The sequence below is a fragment of the Triturus cristatus genome, chromosome 9, assembly GCF_964204655.1.
Source record: "Triturus cristatus chromosome 9, aTriCri1.1, whole genome shotgun sequence".
Lineage (NCBI taxonomy): Eukaryota > Metazoa > Chordata > Amphibia > Caudata > Salamandridae > Triturus > Triturus cristatus.
This window is the reverse complement of record NC_140592.1, coordinates 937966599-937986166: the sequence shown is the minus strand read 5'-3', so window position 1 is coordinate 937986166 and position 19568 is coordinate 937966599. Positions and strand designations below refer to the sequence as shown.

At 46.6% G+C, this 19568-nt stretch overlaps 1 protein-coding gene across 1 annotated transcript in view; it reads right to left on the bottom strand.

Moving 5' to 3' along the window:
• FBLN5 (fibulin 5) overlaps positions 1-19568 on the bottom strand; it is a 276797-nt gene that overhangs the window by 66347 nt on the left and 190882 nt on the right. Inside the window, exon 6 of the mRNA XM_085626515.1 lies at positions 5105-5221. Within this exon, the coding sequence (XP_085482641.1) occupies positions 5105-5221 (117 nt within the window). The remainder of the gene's footprint in view (positions 1-5104; positions 5222-19568) is intronic.

Sequence of the window (19568 nt, the reverse complement as noted above, 5' to 3'; positions counted from 1 at the left end):
TGAAGGGTTCAGGAGATATGAATTTTTAAGTAAACAATAAATCTCTGCTTTCCACTCCTATGCAATAAATCATTAAAATATACAGTGAATCATGGTTTGGGGTTAGCCACACCAAGTGATTTGAAAATGGATATATAGGCACTCTTGTGTGTGCTCCCTCCAACATGGAGCTAGTCCTAGAGACTAGTCAGATCCAACAGAACAGTTTCCTTGCAAGGAAAGCAGTCTCCAGTCCAGTTCCAGGCTCAACAGGTGAACCTCCTTAGGAAAAAATTGAGTGGTCCTGATGCAAGCGATACAGGATGCTGAAGATGCTCAGAGTTGCTAACGATGCAGAGCTGCTGTCAGGGGGTCGTTCTGAGGCCACCCCAGCTTCCTCGAGCAAAGGAGGGGGGTGAACTTGGCCTCAGGGGTCGCTGTTCTATGCAGTCCTGATGTGGTTCAGCACAAAACTGGTTGCTGCTGGTCTACTGGTTTCCAGTTACAGGAAAAACAGTTTTTCCTATTAACTTACAGTAACTTCCATGCTGGGTGATCAAACTGCAATCCAGCAACTCTCCCAGGTCCAGCAGACTCAGGCGCAACTTTTGAGGGTTGTGACTCGGTCTCCCAGGCTGCCCGTTAGCTTCCAACAGAAGGCAGACAATTCTAGTTACTGAAATTCCGAAAGGCAGACTTCTCAGCTTTTATGAACCTGTGGCTGTAACAGGGAGTCGGCCAAATGACTCTTGGAGTCAATCCTTCTCTCTGGTGCTCGTGGGCAACTTTTCCCCGAGCAGTGCATCACAGGCAAAGTCTCTCTTTGCTAGCCCAAGGTTCACTAGGTGCATTCCAGTCTTTGGTGCAGCTTGTATTTGCTGGGTCTAGGGACCAGAACAGCAGGGCAGTCCTTCTTCGGTCCTCTCTCAAGTTCAGACATGATCTGAGGTCTTGGTGCCAGAGGTTCCACCTTTTTGCCCATTTATTGCCCTTGGCGGATGTGGCAACTACTAACCAATGGGCTACTTGGTCTCTTTCTGGCTAGGGATGACTTACGGCAAAGTGTGACATCTGGCTAGCCCAGAATGCACTATTTTGCTCACTCCCAGCATGGTAGAACCCTTCTCTTGGTGTATAGAGTGCTTTAACCCATCTCAGACGAGTGGCTACCTGGGATCTTCACTCCCACGGAAAAAATGGTTTGACAATGGCTTCTCCCTCTCTGCCCGAGATGCCTGACTGTCTGCCTAAATAAAAGAGCAGCTCCGTCCATGTGTTTTCACCATTTGCCCCACAAAGGCAGCTGCCCCTTTAAAGCATGTCTTTTGGGCACGCACCTACTCTTGGCAATCCTGCCAGGAGGAGGTCACACATCTTCTTACAGCAGATCCATTGTTTGGCTTCCTGAGAGTCCGTATCACCTTCTCCAAGTCCAGCAGAAGGCTGTCTTGAGGACAGAAGCTTGTGTGCAAATGTGAACAGCTTCCGGAGACTTTGGGTCAACAGAGTGGCAACTTTCTAAAGTTCTAAAGTTGCAATTTGTGTAAAAGTTACATTAAATTTGACTTGAGCATCACGTCGGGTGTAATGCAATGATTTATTTGTTACCTTGAAGTTCAAACTTTAGTAGCCCCATTTGGAAGTTAACACAGCTGATTTGTCACTGTGTAACTTCATACTAGCCAATGAGCCTGGCTACAATAAAAATGACTGAATGCGGTGGTTTTACTGTGAAGAAAAAAAAGTGTCCTACCTTTTAATATGCAGCACCCTGCCTTAGGGCTTGTTGGGGCTGGCTTAGAAGTGTCTTTTATATTTTACAAAGGACGGTCTGGGCTTTGCCATACTCCTTAAAGGGCAAAGTTGGGTTAGCAGTTTGAAACTGCTCTACCAGTCTGCAGTCAAAAAGTAATTTGGCCCAGCTAAGGGTACAGGAATGCCAGTTCATTAAGACCCTATCTCTGTTTTCTTTATGCCAGTCACGTGGAGTACTACTGTCCCCTTGATTGAAGATACCAGGCAGCTTAAAAAAGCTGTGTTTCAGCCTCCCTGCCGGTGACTGTGATTTAATTGAGGTCGTCCTCAGGACTAAGATCCTTGGTGTTATGTAGTGCCTGTTAAATATGTTTACATTAATAATAGAGGCGAATTTCATTGTATTCTCAAAGGGAGCATGGTGAAAGTCATGCCTAACACACAACATTTTTATTTGCAATTTATCATTATGAGTAGTCAATAAATATTTTGAAAAAAATTAGTAGACTGTTTAGGGCAAAATGGTCTCCTCGCCCTGTTGTTGGTTTCTTGTTCTTTCAGAACAATTTCTGTGAACTAAAAATGAAGCTGGATTGAAAGTAAGGTGTATTTTGTTTCATTCAAAAACACCCATGTCATACATTTTCATGGTATATTGAACTTACTTCCTCTATATTTTTTACATTTTTAACAGGATATCTAAAAAAAACAATTATTGAGCTCATGAGAAAAAAATGATTATTCGAAGTGGATTTGAGTATGCAGATATTTCATAGTGCCAGATGGGGCCTGCCTTATTTGTTTGTAGAGGAGAGAATGTCACTTGTTTGTTTTGTTCAGGACAGCTGCTGCACTGAATGCAGGCATCAAAGTATTCGTCTTCTTGCGGCACAGATCGAGAGAACCCTGCCCTGGCACCTTCCTCTGTATTAAGGTCTCTAGGATACTCGAGCATGTGTCATTGCCATGGCAACAGTAGCAAAGTGGCTGAAGTTCCAAAACCTCAATGTACAAAGCTGTGCATAGATAGGTTTGGAGTTAAGGATAGTGAATTTATACTTAACTATATATATTTATCTGCACAATACAGAAGTAGATGATATTCTGGAATCAATATTTCTGCAAGATGACATTAATAACTCAATAATGTTGAAGCAAACCCCCACGTCTAAATGCTATAGTTTCCCCAAGCAAAATAAGCATATCTGGTTACTTTATATATACATTGACACCAGATAAAGAGCATATATTTAAATCAGTGGTATCCCAAATAAAAATGTATGAGGGCAAGTGCTTCACAAGTAGTTATAACTACTGACAAAATTGATCCACATTTTGAACCAAACTTCAATGAAATGCACGAAGCACAACAGTACAACTGGAATAGTGGACAAAGAATGAAATACTTTATGTAGCAGTTGCTCATGGAGGCTGACAGGTGGAGCACGAGCGAGGCAAATCACTCATAAACAACAGTGATAAACACCTATGTCCAGGATCTTCCACTGGAGAGCGTCTTCATCCCTTGAAGCTACTGAGACAGTGAGACATTCTGAATAAATGAAACCATATGCTGCTGGACTTTGTCTCAACTAGTGGGAGATTGTTCCATCCTAATACCACAAAATAAGGCTAGACTACAACCTTACTTGTTACTTACAGCAGTCACAGTAACATTACAGCGTAACAAAATAGCATGGTGGAAAATACAAAATGATATACCTTTACTCCTATCTTTGTAGCAGTACAACCAAAGGGGTGTAAACACATTTTGCAATACGTCATTCCAGGGCATATTTTGAGTAAAGTATGAAATATTATTGCTCCTGTGCAGCATTGGGATGCTGCAGTGATCACTTTGTAAAACAATATGTGCCGGGCCAAATATTTCTAAGAAGGCCGCCAGCATCATTGCTTAATGTCAGATTTGCTGAATGTCAAGCTGTCTAGTTTTTATTTCGCCTCACGTTTCTTTCATCCCCAACTTGCTTGCCTGCTGCTATAGCACACTCTCATAGGTTACTTTTCATCCCTGCTTTCTCCCTTACCACAGTTTTTCTATCTTTCTCTTCTTCCTTCTTTTGCTGTTTTTCTCTCTTTTGCTCCAGTTCTAAGTCTGATGATAAAAAATAAGTCATGTCCCCGAACAAGATTGCTGATTGGTCCCACTAGAAACTGCCAGCTCAAATTAAGCACTGGCATGCTTCCTTGGGGAACAATACTTTTGATACTGCTGAATTATTGTGCCATAGCTACAGAGTCAAACCAGTAGAATCTACTGAACTTATCCCAACAAAGAACGGTTATTACCACCAACGAACATTATAGAAAGATTGACAGTAGTAAAGAAAGGCGAAAATTGTTGGAATTTTCTAATATGTGTGGGCTTATCGGAACCATCTTGGTTCGATGTTTTTTCTGACAATTGCAAAGTAAAATGTTATACATCATATGAACTTTCCAGCCTCTGCCTATAATCCTGGCTAGTATGGTCAGCACAGCCGAACAAACATAAAATGAAGACTCGACAGGCAAGAAGATTCGGGGTGATAGTCAGAAATAATAAAAAAGCAAATCCATGTTATGCAAGGTTGGAAGCCACCTGGCTGGCAATACCTCACCCTTGACATGACAATAAATTGGTTGGTCACCGTGTGCAGGTGAAAGTATATGGGAAGAAAGTGTGATCCGAAGGTGGCCAAATCTTAGATTGATTCACTGCAGGTGGTGATGAGTTGTGCACATCCAAAATCTCTCTTGTATTTTGATAATATTTAAACCTCTGTAGACGCCTAAGAGGCCTTAATTCACACGGCTATTATAATTTGATCGCTTTGTGACAGTATATTAGGGTCAGCAATATCGAGTAATAAAAATACCGCACCCACCACACGGTTAGGTGAGTATATATTCGCTGTTTTTAGCGCCACATCTACTTACCTAAACGTATCATGCAATGCTGCGCTTTAGTCAGTGTAGAGGCTATGAAATTTGTGTTATGTGATATACTGACCCTGTACCAACTTGATAACACTGTGTTTTTCACTCAAAATATATTACTGTATGATTCCATTTCATACAAAATGTGAACAGAAAATGTGTGGCACACCGTATTGCTTCATGAAATATGAATCTAGTAGGTCAGATATTATGCACATACCTCCAAGGAGGAAAGTGGTTACAAGGAGGTACTGCGATGCTCATGTAGGGTGCATGAATGGTGCTCAGCTCTGATGGTGCTTCTCACACTGCACTGGCTGTACACCTGAGCATTTGAGGATGCTAGGAGTACAGAAGACACAAATGTCCTCTGATTGACATTGCACGCTTGCACCAAGCACATGCTTCATTCTCGTCACTGACTGCTTACCTTGGCAGGACCGCCCATCGGAGTTCAGAGTAAAGCCTGGATTGCAGGTACAGGAGTAGGAGCCAGGCACGTTGGCGCACAGCTGCTGGCAGTATCCGTAGCGGCATTCGTCAATGTCTTTTAAAGGGATAAAAATAAGGGATAGAGTGAGTAATGACACCATGGTAACACTAATTGTGATACACCACCTCTAAGTACTCTTCAAGAAAGCACACACCAAGTGTAAATGTCGACACTCGTGCAAAAGCGGAAATGAAACTATCAATCAATTATAAGTTAAGGTGGGAATTTTGCTGGTTTGCAATTTAGCCCAGGCTGGAAAACTTTCAAGAACTCCACCAACCCTTTCCGGCATTACTGCCTCCATCTGGGCCTCCTTCGCCTTCGATTTAGAAATTGTACCGATCCTCATTGCTTTCAGAAATAAACTGAAAACTGCCTCATTCCGCATTTACCTAAGTGACTCGACTCCTGCATAATTCCAAGAATTGCTCCCCCTTTTTAAAGTTCTTTACATTGTATTCCCCCACCCACATTTCCAAGAATATTCCAGTCAGCTGGAATTGATGCCACACTGGATCCGCTCAGTGGTCGCATCCGTGTAACACCTCGAGTTGCGGATCCAGTGTGGCATTAATTCCAGCTGAGATACTTATACGTCCGTCAGACAATCCTCTTAAGCGGATGCTGCATTCTTCTGCTTCAAGATTTCAGACACTGACCTTAAACGTATCCCCAAAGGGGTTAATACGCATGGACACAGGAACTATATACTTTATCCCAACGTTATAAACTGAAGAACCCAGTCCCGCGAATCATAGCGGGCACATGACTAAGACCGGTACCCGCACAGGTTGCCCCATTCTGTCCTGATGAAGATCCGCACGGCCGAGTATTAAATCACCCTCAAGGCCACAAAGACGGATCGAAACGTCGACGCCCCCTTGTTTTAGCCTGGGACCCGTAATCTCCCCACGTGCTATACTAGAAAGGATGTCTAGTCACTTTTGAAATTATATGATTTGGATTGTATACTGTGAAACGTGGCCAGGCTTTGTAGGACGGTGATTGAAAACCAGTCCATTGTTTAATTATGTCTAGTTTCCCTATGTCACCACTCTGAATTCTCTCTTTTTTCACTCACTCACTCTTGAGCACCCTTGCTACATGCACGTTCCCTCTGGAGCAACCTTGACTACAAAATTGCTAAAAGAAAGACTGTATGTTTCACCAAGTATCATGAAAATAAATGCATGGTGAAGAAGATTATGGTTTGTTGCACTCTCCTTGTTTTATGATGATCAATGTATTGAATACCATGAGCTACCTAACTCGGCTCTCCAAATAGCTCATAATTAATGAGTGATATCACTTAGTAGGGATTAATACCCCTTTCTTGTAATAAAGGTCTAGGACCATTGTTTTTTGTATCGCATTGCACCAAGGTCCTTGACTATTGGGTTACCCCATTATTGTAATGGCTCCAATAAGCTAAGCATTCCTTGTCTGGTAACACAAGTATAGAGGACGGTCAGGTGGGTTAGAAAGAGAAAGACACATGGGTGCGGCCCATCAACATATAGATTCAGCTCATTTAGGTACATTAGGTCATAGTCCTATACTGTTCACCTCAATGCACACATCACCACCCACCCATTTTTGTTAACCACAAACAATCTATCCCACCACATATGAGGGAGGGAGCACATTCCAACAAACCAGCACACAATTCTCCCAGATATATTTTGGTAAATTGAGTGCCTGATAACACTCACTTTAGTTATAACTCTTTAGTATCCACCATTGTTGGTGCTGCCATTGTTAGGTATCTCTGGACAAGTGCCAGGCTATTTGACCTTTTTCAGTAAGAGTGACAACTTAAATTTGGGGTTGCTGGAAATGCTACCCACAGTCTTCTCAGTTTTCTATTCCACTCCCAGAGCGCAGTTTATCACACCTATTAATGTTAAGTAACATGAGCCCCTCTTCTTGTTATCCTGGACACTAATGGAACCTCAACAGGGAAAGGTTTTGAACGGGCATTGTTTAGAAATATACCTAATTCTATCCATGGTCAGCAAACCCTATTGCACAACTACATATGATAAAAAAAATCTGTAACAACTACATAAATATTTTCTCATGAGTTAGCAAAAGGCTAGCCAGATTTTGGGATTTTTAATTTGTATTGGTTTTCTTTTAAGAAATGCAATTGAATACAAACAAAGGTTAAAACATATATAACCCCTTCCTGTGTAATGTATTAGCTCATATCTATTATGAAAATGATCTTCAGTCAGGGTCAGACCCACTGGCATAGGAAAGGAGGTGATTGTGTGGGACCCTTACTGGAGAGAGCAAAAACTGGTGCCTGATTCACAAAGCCATTTGCCCATACTAATTTAATGTACAGGCTTTTTGTATTCACAAGCATGAATTTACAATCATAAATAAAATACCACACATAATTTACACCAGTATGATGGACTATCATGTCGGTATAATTCTACGTCCAAGGATGTGGGAGTTTGTGGGTATTCACAAACATTTTCACGGGGAACTTTTGTGTAGTATTTTCATGACCCACACCAGGGAGCAATTGGAGAACACAGTTTATCATAATAAAAGGATGGCACCGTTGTGTTAAAGAGCTGAGGACAAAGCTATATTAGCCAGTACTAATCTGCAGTTCATTTACGCACATTTTGATTGTCTCACTGTGAGGGCCTTAGACTAACTGTTATTAGACTGCTGTGACAGGCCAATCTGCTTTGTTCTGCGGTGTCTGACTCTCTACATAAGCTAAATATTTTGAGGTAGGCCATTGTGTTTCTCATCATGGTGGCTTTCATTTGAATGGGACTTAAAAAATGTGGGATGGTCTTAGGGATTGGGTTTAGATGTAGAGGCTGGATCCAGTGGCGTAACAAAGGCTCCCCCAGCCCACGCAGTGTGGGAGGGACCCCAGAGCTCCAGGGGATCCTCAGCACAGTACCCTGGCCTGAGAGCTCCTGAGTGAGTACGGAGGGGGCCCCTCCATGTACTTTGCAGGGGGGGCTCCCTCAACTTTCGATACACCACTGCCTGGATCTGCTGATCTAGAGATTGGCGAGGTGGAATTGTCTTGACATGAGTTTTAGTGTGTGAGGTGAGTGCTGTGTGGCGGAGAGAGAGCTTGCGGACGAACTTGTTGATAGAGTGGATAATTAATATCCTACATGGGGTACCTGTTAGGGATGTATGTCGTTACAACGCACACTTTTACAACGCATGCACTTACAACGCATTTTTTACAACGCAACATCCACTACAACGCATTCCATTACATAGCATGACACTACAACGCATTTTTAAAAACTACCTATACAACGCATTCCATTACATCGCATACTACCTTTACAACGCATACCATTACAACGCATAATATTAAATTGCATTTAAGGTAAGTATTGGATAGTATAGGGGTAAAAATTACTATTCTAACTCCAGGGGTTGCAACAGTAGGGTAAGTGTTGGATTGCGTTGTAATGGTATGCGTTGTAAAGGTAGTATGCGATGTAATGGAATGCGTTGTAAAGGTAGTTTTTAAACATGCGTTGTAGTGTCATGCGATGTAATGGAATGCGTTGTAGTGGATGTTGCGTTGTAAAAATTTTGTTGTAAGTGTAGTGCGTTGTAATAGTTGCGTTGTAAAGGTTGTTCACCACCTGTTAGTAGTGCAATGGTATTGCTTGTCGGAACGCACTCACGAATTATCCAACATTATGAGAGAAATTAGATGCTAAAAGAAACGTGAATAAAGTGATATGTTTCTACGAAGGTAGTACATTCAGACTTAGAGCTTAATAATTTACATGTACAACTTGTGCTGGAAAGTGTAACAAATGCAACTTGTTTATAGGCTTCATTAGTGAATATGATTCAGTGATGTATTAATTGTATTAAATGCTTTTGAAGGCTAAGTTGTAGATGCAAGACACATATTAATGTGCTAAAGAAAATTGTTTCTATTGAATGCCAATGGTTTATGTAGTTCCTAACATACACAGTATGGTGAATTCATTATTTTAGACCAGGTTGTAGGCCTAAATTTGAAGGATATTTGAAATGTCCTCGTTTCAAAAAATTAATGTTTAAATTCTCATGTGAGTTTCATAGAATGCTTTCTGTCTCACGTTTGCATTTCAGGTGGATGACGTTTCCTAGTGAAGAGTAGGGGTATTGTTCTATTTTTTTTTTTTTTAGAGTTTTATATAGCGCGAACTAGACCCGAAACATCGGGTATCAGAGCGCTTTACATGAGCACCAATTTCGTTACAGAAGGACACATTCATTTTTGCTAGGCACGGGGAGATTAAGTGATTTGCCCAGAATCACAGGATGTTGAGCGTCGTTGCCAAGACTCGAACCCAGTTCCCCAGGTTCGAGGTCGACCACTCTAGCCGTAAGGCTACATCCTCTCCCTCTATTAGACAAGGTTGTGGAATGAAGGAGTTACAGTTAGCCTGGCCTGAGGAAGATAAGGTGGAGGGAGGTGTTTTCACATGGGAGAAGGAGAAACAACCAAAGACGAACTGCTACAGTGGGGCGTATATGTAGAAGGCTGTGAAGGGAGTTTACGTCATGGAAAAGATTGTGGCTTGTGTGCGAAAAGTATCATGGAATATTTGCAGACTACGACTTTGAATATATGATGTGTTGTAGAGAGGGACAGTTATCCCATTCCCGCTTGCCATCTTGGCAGAGAGCATCTGAGTGCCACCTTGCTTCCCTTTCCTTGTTGTGGCTTCATGCCTCAGACCCATCTTATGGTGGAGTAACTTCTTAGGAAGGCTCTACCTGCTGATACCTTTTCTCTTGAAAATCCTTTGCTTACATGCTAATTTAGGGATGCCACTTCTAGAGTTAGAGTAGGGATAGCTGGAACTAAATGCTGTATACAGAAGAAGTGCCGATGCATGGGGACTTGAACTTTTGCTTTCTCATGTCATGCATAATTGTCATCAAACTTATAGTTCATTTCATGCTTCACCGAGAGAACCTTTTTATACCCTCGAGCTAAGATTTGTGCATGTCCAGCTATTTTTAAATTTGTAATAAACTTGACTAACCTTCAAATGGTTTTCAACCTGGGTTCTTGTGTAGCCGTTTTGTGTTACACTGTATTTCCAGTGAATTGCTACCTTTTACTCCCCTCTACGCTTTTATGCTGATAAAAAGAGCCATCGGAAGACCGACAATGGATTGGAACTGAGCAGGTGGTCCCAGGATCATTCATTGTCAATAAACAATTTTCATCCTATGACATGAAAGGGTTTAGAGATTTACTCCTCTCAAAGGCTTCGGTCTATCACCTTCCTGGCTTGGAATATTTTCCTTGTGTACAAAACATTAATGAGTTGGTTTGCAAATTACAACTGTGCATATTTGCTGAAGTGAAAGTGGAATTCACAGGCATTTCCAGGAGTACTCTTCGGAAAACACTGCAAGAGTGGAAACTTCTAAGGAGTACCTGTGGAAATATTCATGAAATCCAAAACATTTCGAAAATTGCGCTAAGAGTTTGAAGATATTTATAGGCACACATTTCAAATCTGGACTCAGCGGAGTTGCAATAAGGCCAAGTTCTCAAAATAACCAAGTGACTCTCCAAATGATTCCCATGAAGTCAGCGCATGCACATTTATCTCACGTGAATATCCCAAAAACATAGCACAGCTCCATGCCCTTAAGTGGACAACTTTAGGACAATGTGTTAAAACAAAAACAGATCATGCGAGAAGGTGCCACATCCTGCACAAAAGACATGGAAAAGATGGTCGGCAAATCACATAACAGAAGAAGAGGGCTCTGTCGTGTAACGCAGGCTAGCTGACCTCATTACCCTAGCCGACCTGAAAAGGGGATTGTAGCCAGGAAGCCCTGTGATATCTCTACTTATGGCGCAAAGAGTACAATCTCTATTCAAGAAAGGGGAAAATCGTGGTTCAAGTACAGTTCCCGCATGTCTGTAGGAGTGGTTGAAGGTGGGGGGCACCGGCACTTATTTTTGGTGAGTGGGACTTATTTTCTCATGATCAGATATTTTATGGACCCAGAACATTAGAGAGATAGGCAGAAAAAGAAGGAGGAAGAGAAGAATAGAAAAAACTGACTAAGGATATTGATAAAAAATAACCAGAAAGAGTGTAATTAAGAGACAGGAAGGGTAGGGTGGTGGGAAAAACAAGAGGCATGATAGGCTGTAATCAAGATAAGGTGCCTCCGCTCCTATTTGCGATAGTCCTAGAGCCTTTGGCGGCTTGGATTCGTCAAGACCTCTCAATACGAGTGTTGCGATGGGCCGCTGGCTGGGAGAATCGCATTTCGCTATATGCGGATGATATACTACTATACTTAACGTCCCCTGCATGGTCCATCAACTGCCTATTAGATATTTGTGCCGCGTACGGCCAGATGTCGGGGTACACCATTAGCTGGGGAAAGTCTTTGCTATATATACTCCACGGCCCTCCGCCGCGGCTCCCAAGAGGCTGCCCGCTACAAATAGTCACGGACGGCTTTAAGTATTTAGGAGTGTTTGTGACACATGACCGGGCGCTTTTCATGGAAAGGAATCTGAACCAGCCCCTGGAGCGGTTAAAAAAAGACGTCAAGTTTTGGCGCACCCTACCCTTAACGCTCCTGGGATGAGCGGCCCTATTTAAAATGATTGCGCTCCCCCGGTTTTTATATGCTTTGCAAAATACGCCATTTTGGGTCCCGGATGCATACTTCACTGCAGTAAAGGCGGAGGTAACATCACAGCTGTGGGACGGGAAAACGCCTCAAATACCTCCACAGAAACTCACCAGCTGTTGGTACGATGGCGGAATAGCCCTCCCGGACCTGAAGATTTATTATTGGGCCTCTCAGCTGGCTGCATATCCCACGGGATGATCCCGCATTTAGGCTAGACAGACACCTGCTAGAACCATCAGGATTAATGGGTGCCCTATATAATAAAAAGGTACAGCGGAATAGTACCGGGCCCACACGGCACACACTGCAAATATGGTACGAGGCGCAACGCACACTAGGCTGGGACGGGGTTGTCACACTGGCGATGCCATTATGGAAGACCGAGCGACTGGGGAGGTTGGGAAGGACGAAGGGATTCCGTGGCTGGGATCTGATTGGCATCTCCAGAGTGGGGGACCTGTGGAGAAAGGGTGAGGTGGTCTCCTTTGCTCATCTTCAGGAGATGTATGGTATGGCCAAGACGGAATTTTACTGATACCTGCAGGTTAGGCATGCGTTACAGTCCCTGATACCACGAGGCACAAGGCCTGAAGAGGCCTCTCCACTAGAAGACAGACTCTTAACGGATCACCTTCATAGGAGAGCGATCTCACTGACATATAAGAAAATAGTGAATAACCGAAAGGACCTTATGGTTGCGCTCAAAGTGAAATGGGAGCGCGAGCTGAGGGAGATTGATGAGGCGGACTGGAGGGAGGCGCTAGCCTCCCCCAGAGAGGCGGCAATCCCATCGAGATTGAGGCTAGTCCAACTAAAAATCCTACATCGTACCTATTACCCTAGGCAGCTTCTACATAAAATACACAGGGCTGACACACCGCTCTGTCTCAGGCAGTGCGGGGAGATAGGCACATTTTACCACACCGTCTGGCTATGCCCTGAGATAGCGCGGTTCTAGGCAGCGGTAATGCGTACAATGTCCCAGGTCACGCGTATTGGGACACTTCCAAGCCCGAGGTGCTGCCTGCTCAATATATGGGAACCTACAGATTTGAATGCGATGGCTCAAGATTGGGTGACGCTGGGCATGACGATCACAAAGCGCAACATTGCCCAACGGTGGGGATCCAGTATCTGTCCCACATTGGCTCAATGGTGTAAAGACATGGATATGGCAATGGTGGCGGAAAAGTCAGTATACATTCATCGGAGGTGCCCCAAAAAGTGGGAAAAGGTCTGGGGTGGATGGAATGAGTACCGAGGAAATATTTGTGAACCCACCCAGTCTGATGACCTAGACTCAGAGGATAGTGACTCAGCAGAGTAGAAGGGTCGCACATAAGGGGATGGGGGTGAACAGACTGTAAGACTACCAAACAAGGAATGAAAAGGAGGGAAAGAAAAGCAAGACGGGAATGCCAATATTGAAGATGTAACAAAGCAGTTCGTATGATGCAAAAATGTAAAGCTATTGTCATAACGTGTAAGATGTTAAATAAAAAGAATTTACAAAATAAAGATAAGGTGCCTCACTCAGTAAGGGAGGGCTCCTGGTAAAAGCATTGGACTCCTCCTTCACTGATTCTTATACAAATTAAACAAATAGCTAGGACCTGGTGCTGTTTGTACACTAGAGTGCGCTGTTGCTTCTCCTTTGAATCTTCAGTCCTTACTCTCAACCGTTCCGGAGAAAACTCGTGGTGAATAATATATGGTCTCCTTAGGTGCCCAAATGCAAAGTACAACTCATATCGCCTAGATCACCCTTGAACATGCCTAGATCACCCCTGAACTGGAAGTGAAGGTACTTGAGACGAAGAGGGCCTCAGTTCTGAACCTCCAGCAACATGAACTCTAATTTAAACAAGCACTGGCAAAAGACCTGCATTTTGAGTCCTAATTAAAACATTAATAAAAGACTTCTACTCCAGTGGAAAACAAAAGAACAACTAATTGCTTTCGGTACACAATATACTTATAAGATAAAGAATTTAATGTGTGACAAATAAGTGTACTTTGAAATGTAAAATAGTCCTTTGTACATTGTGATACATTTACTCCGTAGGAGGTGGTTTACAACATCGAACAGCCAAAATCATCAGGTGAGAGACAATACCCCCCTGGGAGGCACTGAATCCCACTCAATATAAATTTGAAAGAATTTGTACGACTAGGTCATGCAGGTATCTGCTCTGAAAAGTCAAAGATTAAGAACTGCGATCTAACGTCCTCCCAATGCTCCCTTGGGCTATTTATTTCTATAAATTATCAAGAAATGGAATTGAGAGCTCATCTGTGGAAACAGCAGGCATGTTTGATGTAAGGCATATAATGGATCGAATTCTATGTCAAGAACAGAAGGCGAGGATTAGGCTTTCCTTTCTTCGTTTTTCTATTTCCGCAGCAGCCAAATCAAAATGGTAGAACAATCATAAAAAACTTATTTTCTTAGAAACACTAGGGAACAACATGAAGGTAAAAGTTCATCCAATGAGAATACAGAACTATCCATATCCATTCTACTTCCCTTTCGCTCACACTATTTCTTCGCTGCTCCACAGTCAACATAGAAGCCGAGTATTATTTGGGAGAAAAATCAATCCCCCTCTAAATTTCTTACGTCACGTCTTTTAATCTTAAAAGCAGATGAGAAATGGTTCCTTCGCATACCAGAATGAACATAACCGGTGAAATCTATGTCGTCATCCCGCCGTCTTTTTGCCCGCAGGCAATCACAACACGGTTGTTACAACGACCGCGTTGTGATTCCGCATACCATTACTCCGCAAGTCAGAACAACGACTTGCGGAGGGGGGGCGCTGGATGTTGGAATAGTATAATTTACTATTCCAACTCCAGTCTGTGCGGACACTAGGGAAGGTGTTGGATTTTAAATTCAACACCTCCCCCCCCCCTCCGCAAGTCGTTGTTCCGACTTGCGGAGTAATGGTATGCGGGGAAAAAGTTTTGTGGTAAACGTTGTTTACCTAACCGGTGGTATCACCAAGTACAGGGGATAGTACTCCACCTGACGTGGGTAAGAAATTTAAAGGGGGATTAGTTTTTCTCCCAAATAAGGTCCTGACGAAAGCCATCGACCCGGCAAGGGAGCATGCAGGCTGAAACATGTTGACAAAGTGATGTGAAGGACACAGTGCACGTCTCATACACCGTTTTTAGGTCTCGCGCCTAGCGTTGCAGTGCGTAGCACTGCTCGCGCAGCGCGAGACCATTTGTAAGGGGGTTTTGAAAGCTGACCACACGCTCATGCGTGTGATCAGGCTTTTGCTGGCAGGCATTGGCTTTCGCGTGTTTAAAAAAAAAAAAGGCACGTGATTGTCCCACCTTTGCAACACCCATTCCCGTCCGTGTCTAGCATGCGCAGCAGCGCGCGTTCGCCGCGCTCCCTCCCCCCGCTCCTCTGTGGAGCGCGCGCACCACTACTTTCGATTCCCGGCTTACATTCAGGGCCATGGCCGCTTTCAGTTTCCAAGTGCAGCTGGGACAATAGTGGAAGTTTTTTTTAAATTCTGTATGCGTGGGGCTGTTTGTTTTTTTAGTTTATATGCGTGCAGCCGTTTGTCTATAATGCGCAACCACTTTTATGTTGGTAATAGGAGGACACATGAGGGTAAATCGTAACGGTCTCTATACGCACACAATACGAAAAAATTCCCCAAACTTGCAAGTTGCAACGTTTTTCATGGACTTTTGCTTACGTTGCAAAACAAATGAAACATGTGTTGTTGCTCCATAGTTATATTCAAATGTGTCACGGCTGCTGTATCACGGGCCTGGGGCTTTGTTTTGGGTGGAGGTGTGTGTGCCCCCAGAGCCACTCTGCCCAACCCTCTCTGCTGGCCAGGTTATGCAGGGGCTGCAGACTTGGGGCAGCCGGTGAGCTCCCCGTGCCTGGTCCTCCCTGGTTCCGATAGCCATACCGCATACCAGCAGTAATAAGCGTGACTGTGCCTAATGAAATCCTCGTCGCATTAGCAAATCTCACAACTATCCCTATCTCTGGCTAGTCCGAGGAGGTCTGGGGCTGGGAGAGACGCCGCAGGTGCCCTCCGCGCCCCCTGCTTATGCCTTCTAGCCTAAGCATTGATGGGGCCGGCCCCCTGTGCGACGGGCCAGGCAGAGCGACGACTGAACCTGCTGGTAGTGGGCACAGAGCTTCTGCCCTCCCGAGTAAATAAGGCTGTGTGCGGGTCCCTCCTGTCAGTCAGGGGATGGCCGGGCCAGAGTGTGAGAGGACAAGGTTGGATCAAGGAAGGGCCGCATGTCTGCTGCTGCTCCCGCTCCTGCATGTGGTGATCAGTAGGCCTCGCTAGATGAGTGAGGGTGTCTGTATAGCGCACAGTGTCAGCTGAGCGTGCTCTTGTTCTCAATGGACCTGGCCGGCTTCGCTTCGGAATGAGACACAAATCGCTTTCGTTTCTGTAAACTCTGCAGGAATCTTGTGGCTCGTATACTGTTTTCCATTGGTCTGCGATGAAAGACAAGGGGCTGCGGCACTCCCTTGCGGTTCGGTGATATTTTCTGCTTCGTGACTGCTGGCAGATTTTAGCGTCCTGGTGATTGTAGTGTATAAGTGAGTACTCATTTCTGTTCTTATTGAAATTGCCAAATTCTGAACATTCTCAGTGGGCAGAGTCTAAATGGCCGCTGAGCAGGGGATGGTACTAATCTCTATATTTTATGCATCCCATTTGTATTTTAGTGACACAAAAATATAGCACGCATGCCCAGGGCGCTTACACCAGCCGCAGGGGTCACATGACCATGTCACGGTACGTGTCTGAGTTTGTGGCTCACGAGCAGCATTTGAACAGCTTCTTTTGTTACTGATGGCGGCCGTGTGTAATATTTATAAAATGCGCAGCTCGCCCAACTAAGGTTGGTTTGTCCCAGTTACATGAAATGCAGCAACTCCATTTTATCAACAGTTCTGGGGTCTCCATGTTCAGAAGACACAGCACGCCCCCGGGCAGGTCGACGCCATACATGTTTCATCGGCACCCACAGCGGCAATTTCCACTATAACAAGGCTTTGGCTTGTTATATCTGGCAGCAGCCTCTCACTGATGCCTATTGACTGGGAACAGATGTGCAGAAAAACGTATTGAACCATTTTTGGGGAGTAATACTCTGCAAATGTTTAAAATTAATTACATGGTGGGCGTGGCTTGGGTGTTTTGGCTGTCTCGCACACTCATGGTGGATTACTCCTGTGGATGCACTACCTAGTAGCACGGACATTATTGGGGTGAATGCTGTACAGATGTAGTTTATGTGCTGGGGTGATTATTGCAAGATGTCCTGATTTGGCTGGGGGGAGGACTATGGGGGACGGGGATTGACTGCATTTTGTTCTGTGACCTAATAAAGTTTGTTTAAAAAAAAAAATGGTGGGCGTGGCTTGGCGCGCGACCGAGATGGCCGCAAGCCTGTAGAGCTCCGGCACATCAGTGCCCCAATCCTGGCATATCTCCTGTAAAGGACCCCCTTTTGATGTCGGGAGCCAGGGCGGAGGTAGCCCATTCACCCACCGCAGCATAGCCGGGCCGAGCGGCGAGCGAGGGTATCGAGCGACGGCTCGGGACCGCCTGAAGGGTGAGACCGGCGGCTGGAGGAGGCGCTGGAGCTCCGCGACCGGCCACACGCACTACTGTGCCCCGCGGCTTGACGAGAGATCCCTGGGCCGCGACTGCCGGAGTGTCGGATTTGGCGGCCTGGAGCCACAAAGGAGGTCGGACCTCAGAGGGACAACGTACGTTCAGCAGCGACCTGCCCCGTGAGTGCCTGCGGGGGGGCATCGGCGGCTGGCTGTCCAAGGCCCAAGGTACGGACACTGGAGGCGGCCGGCCCCCGGGCGGGGGGCCCTCTGGCTGAACACCGCTAGGGCGAGACACGCCCGGAGACTAGACTGGGAGGACTCTGTGGTCCAGCGCCCGCTGGTGCCCGATTGCCCGGAGGGGACAGGTGAAGGAGCGCGGCACTTGAGTTACTGGCCCGGGAAGGAGACGACGGGCGAAGGGTGTGGCGCGACCCCGGTGGGGCCTACAGCCCAGGAGACTCGGCCCCCGGAGGGGCCTGCAGAGGAGGGACCGGGGCGCTCGACATTCGCGTGAGGCCGGCGGCCTGAGGTCACTTTGCGGCTCCCCACGCTGTGGGGCTGCGACTGCGACGGAGTTCGCTGGGCCGAGACTGGGGACCGCCTTGCGGTGGGGAGTGGTGCCGACCGGGCCTGGGCCGCTAGGCGAGAAGACCCGGACGCAGAGAGGTGGATCGGAAGGAGACCTTGACGGAGCCTGGCGGGCGGTCTCTGGGGGCCGCGGCGATCACGCGCCCGGAGAAAGCTGAGGGGTGCGTCACTTGCTCCGGGGTCGCCCAGCCCCCCTGTCGCTCTGGGCCATTTTCTACCTTCCCCCCCCATTCCACTTCCTCCTCCTTCGGCGCGGTGGACCCGTGAGTGTGGTGGGGCCCTGCTGCGGCGGCTAATTCGGTGGCGGAGAGGCTTGCTGGGACTGGGCCGTTCCTGCCTGCTGGCCGACCGGACTGCGGGCGGATGCCCACTGTACAACAACTGGTCATGGGCCGGCTGCGCAATGCCCAGAGAGACGGCCGGACGCCGGCGGTCGGGCCGGGTCCCGTCGCAGTGCCTGGAGAAGCTGGCGCGGCCCCGCGCACTGAGCTGTTGGCCGCTAAGCTGGATTCGGTGCTGGCCGCGGTAGAGCGGATCGGCTCCTCTCTTGAACAGACAAGGTCATCGCTGGAAGCCCGCATTGATAAAGTCACGGTTGACTTCACGCTGCTCCACGCGGACCACCGCAAGTTGGCAGACAAGGTGACACAGCAGGAGCAAACTCTCCAGGAGGTGCGGCCGGTAGTAACCACACACACGGCCACCCTTCAGGACCTCATCGACCGTGTCCATACTTTGGAGGACCGCGTGGATGATGCAGAAGGGCGCTCTCGGCGCAACAATGTGCGCGTGGTTGGCCTGCCGGAAGGCGAGGAGGGGAGGCAACCGGAGCAATATGTGGAGGAGTGGCTGCGCAACCTGATCGGATCTGAGAAACTCTCTCCGCAATTTGTGGTGGAACGCGCGCACAGAGGCCCAGCCCGGGGTCCCGACCGCGGCCCTTCCTGTTCAAACTCCTTAACTACCGGGACAGAGATGTGGTGCTCCGCGAGACCAGGAGGATAGGCGACATCACTATTGGGGGCGGACAGGTACATTTTTTCCCGGACTACACCGCTCTGGTGCAGAAGCGCCGCAGCAACTATCTGGCGGTGAAGCGCCGCCTGCGTGAGCTGGAAATATCGTATGCTCTCCTGTTCCCCTCCCGCCGGCGGGTGATCACTACAGACGGTGCTCACTTCTTTGACACGCCATCCGAGGTCTGGGACTGGCTGGAGGACACGGGGCGAAGTGATGGCCAGCGACCGCGGAGCCAGGAGGCCGCCACGCAATGTGGTAGAAGATCCCGCCAGCGTAAAGGGAGGAGGCAACGGCGCGCAGAGGGACGAAGCCTGGGGGTGGCTCCCAGCCCGGAGAGGAGCAGGCTGGAACGCCAGGATGCGCTGGCAGCGGTGGCCACCCTCGGATCACCGGACGGCGGGAGTGGAGAGACTGCTCAGGACCGGGGTGATGTGTTGACCAGCGGCTCATCTTCCCCATCTACTATGATCTCAGAAGACCAGCTGTTGCCGCTGG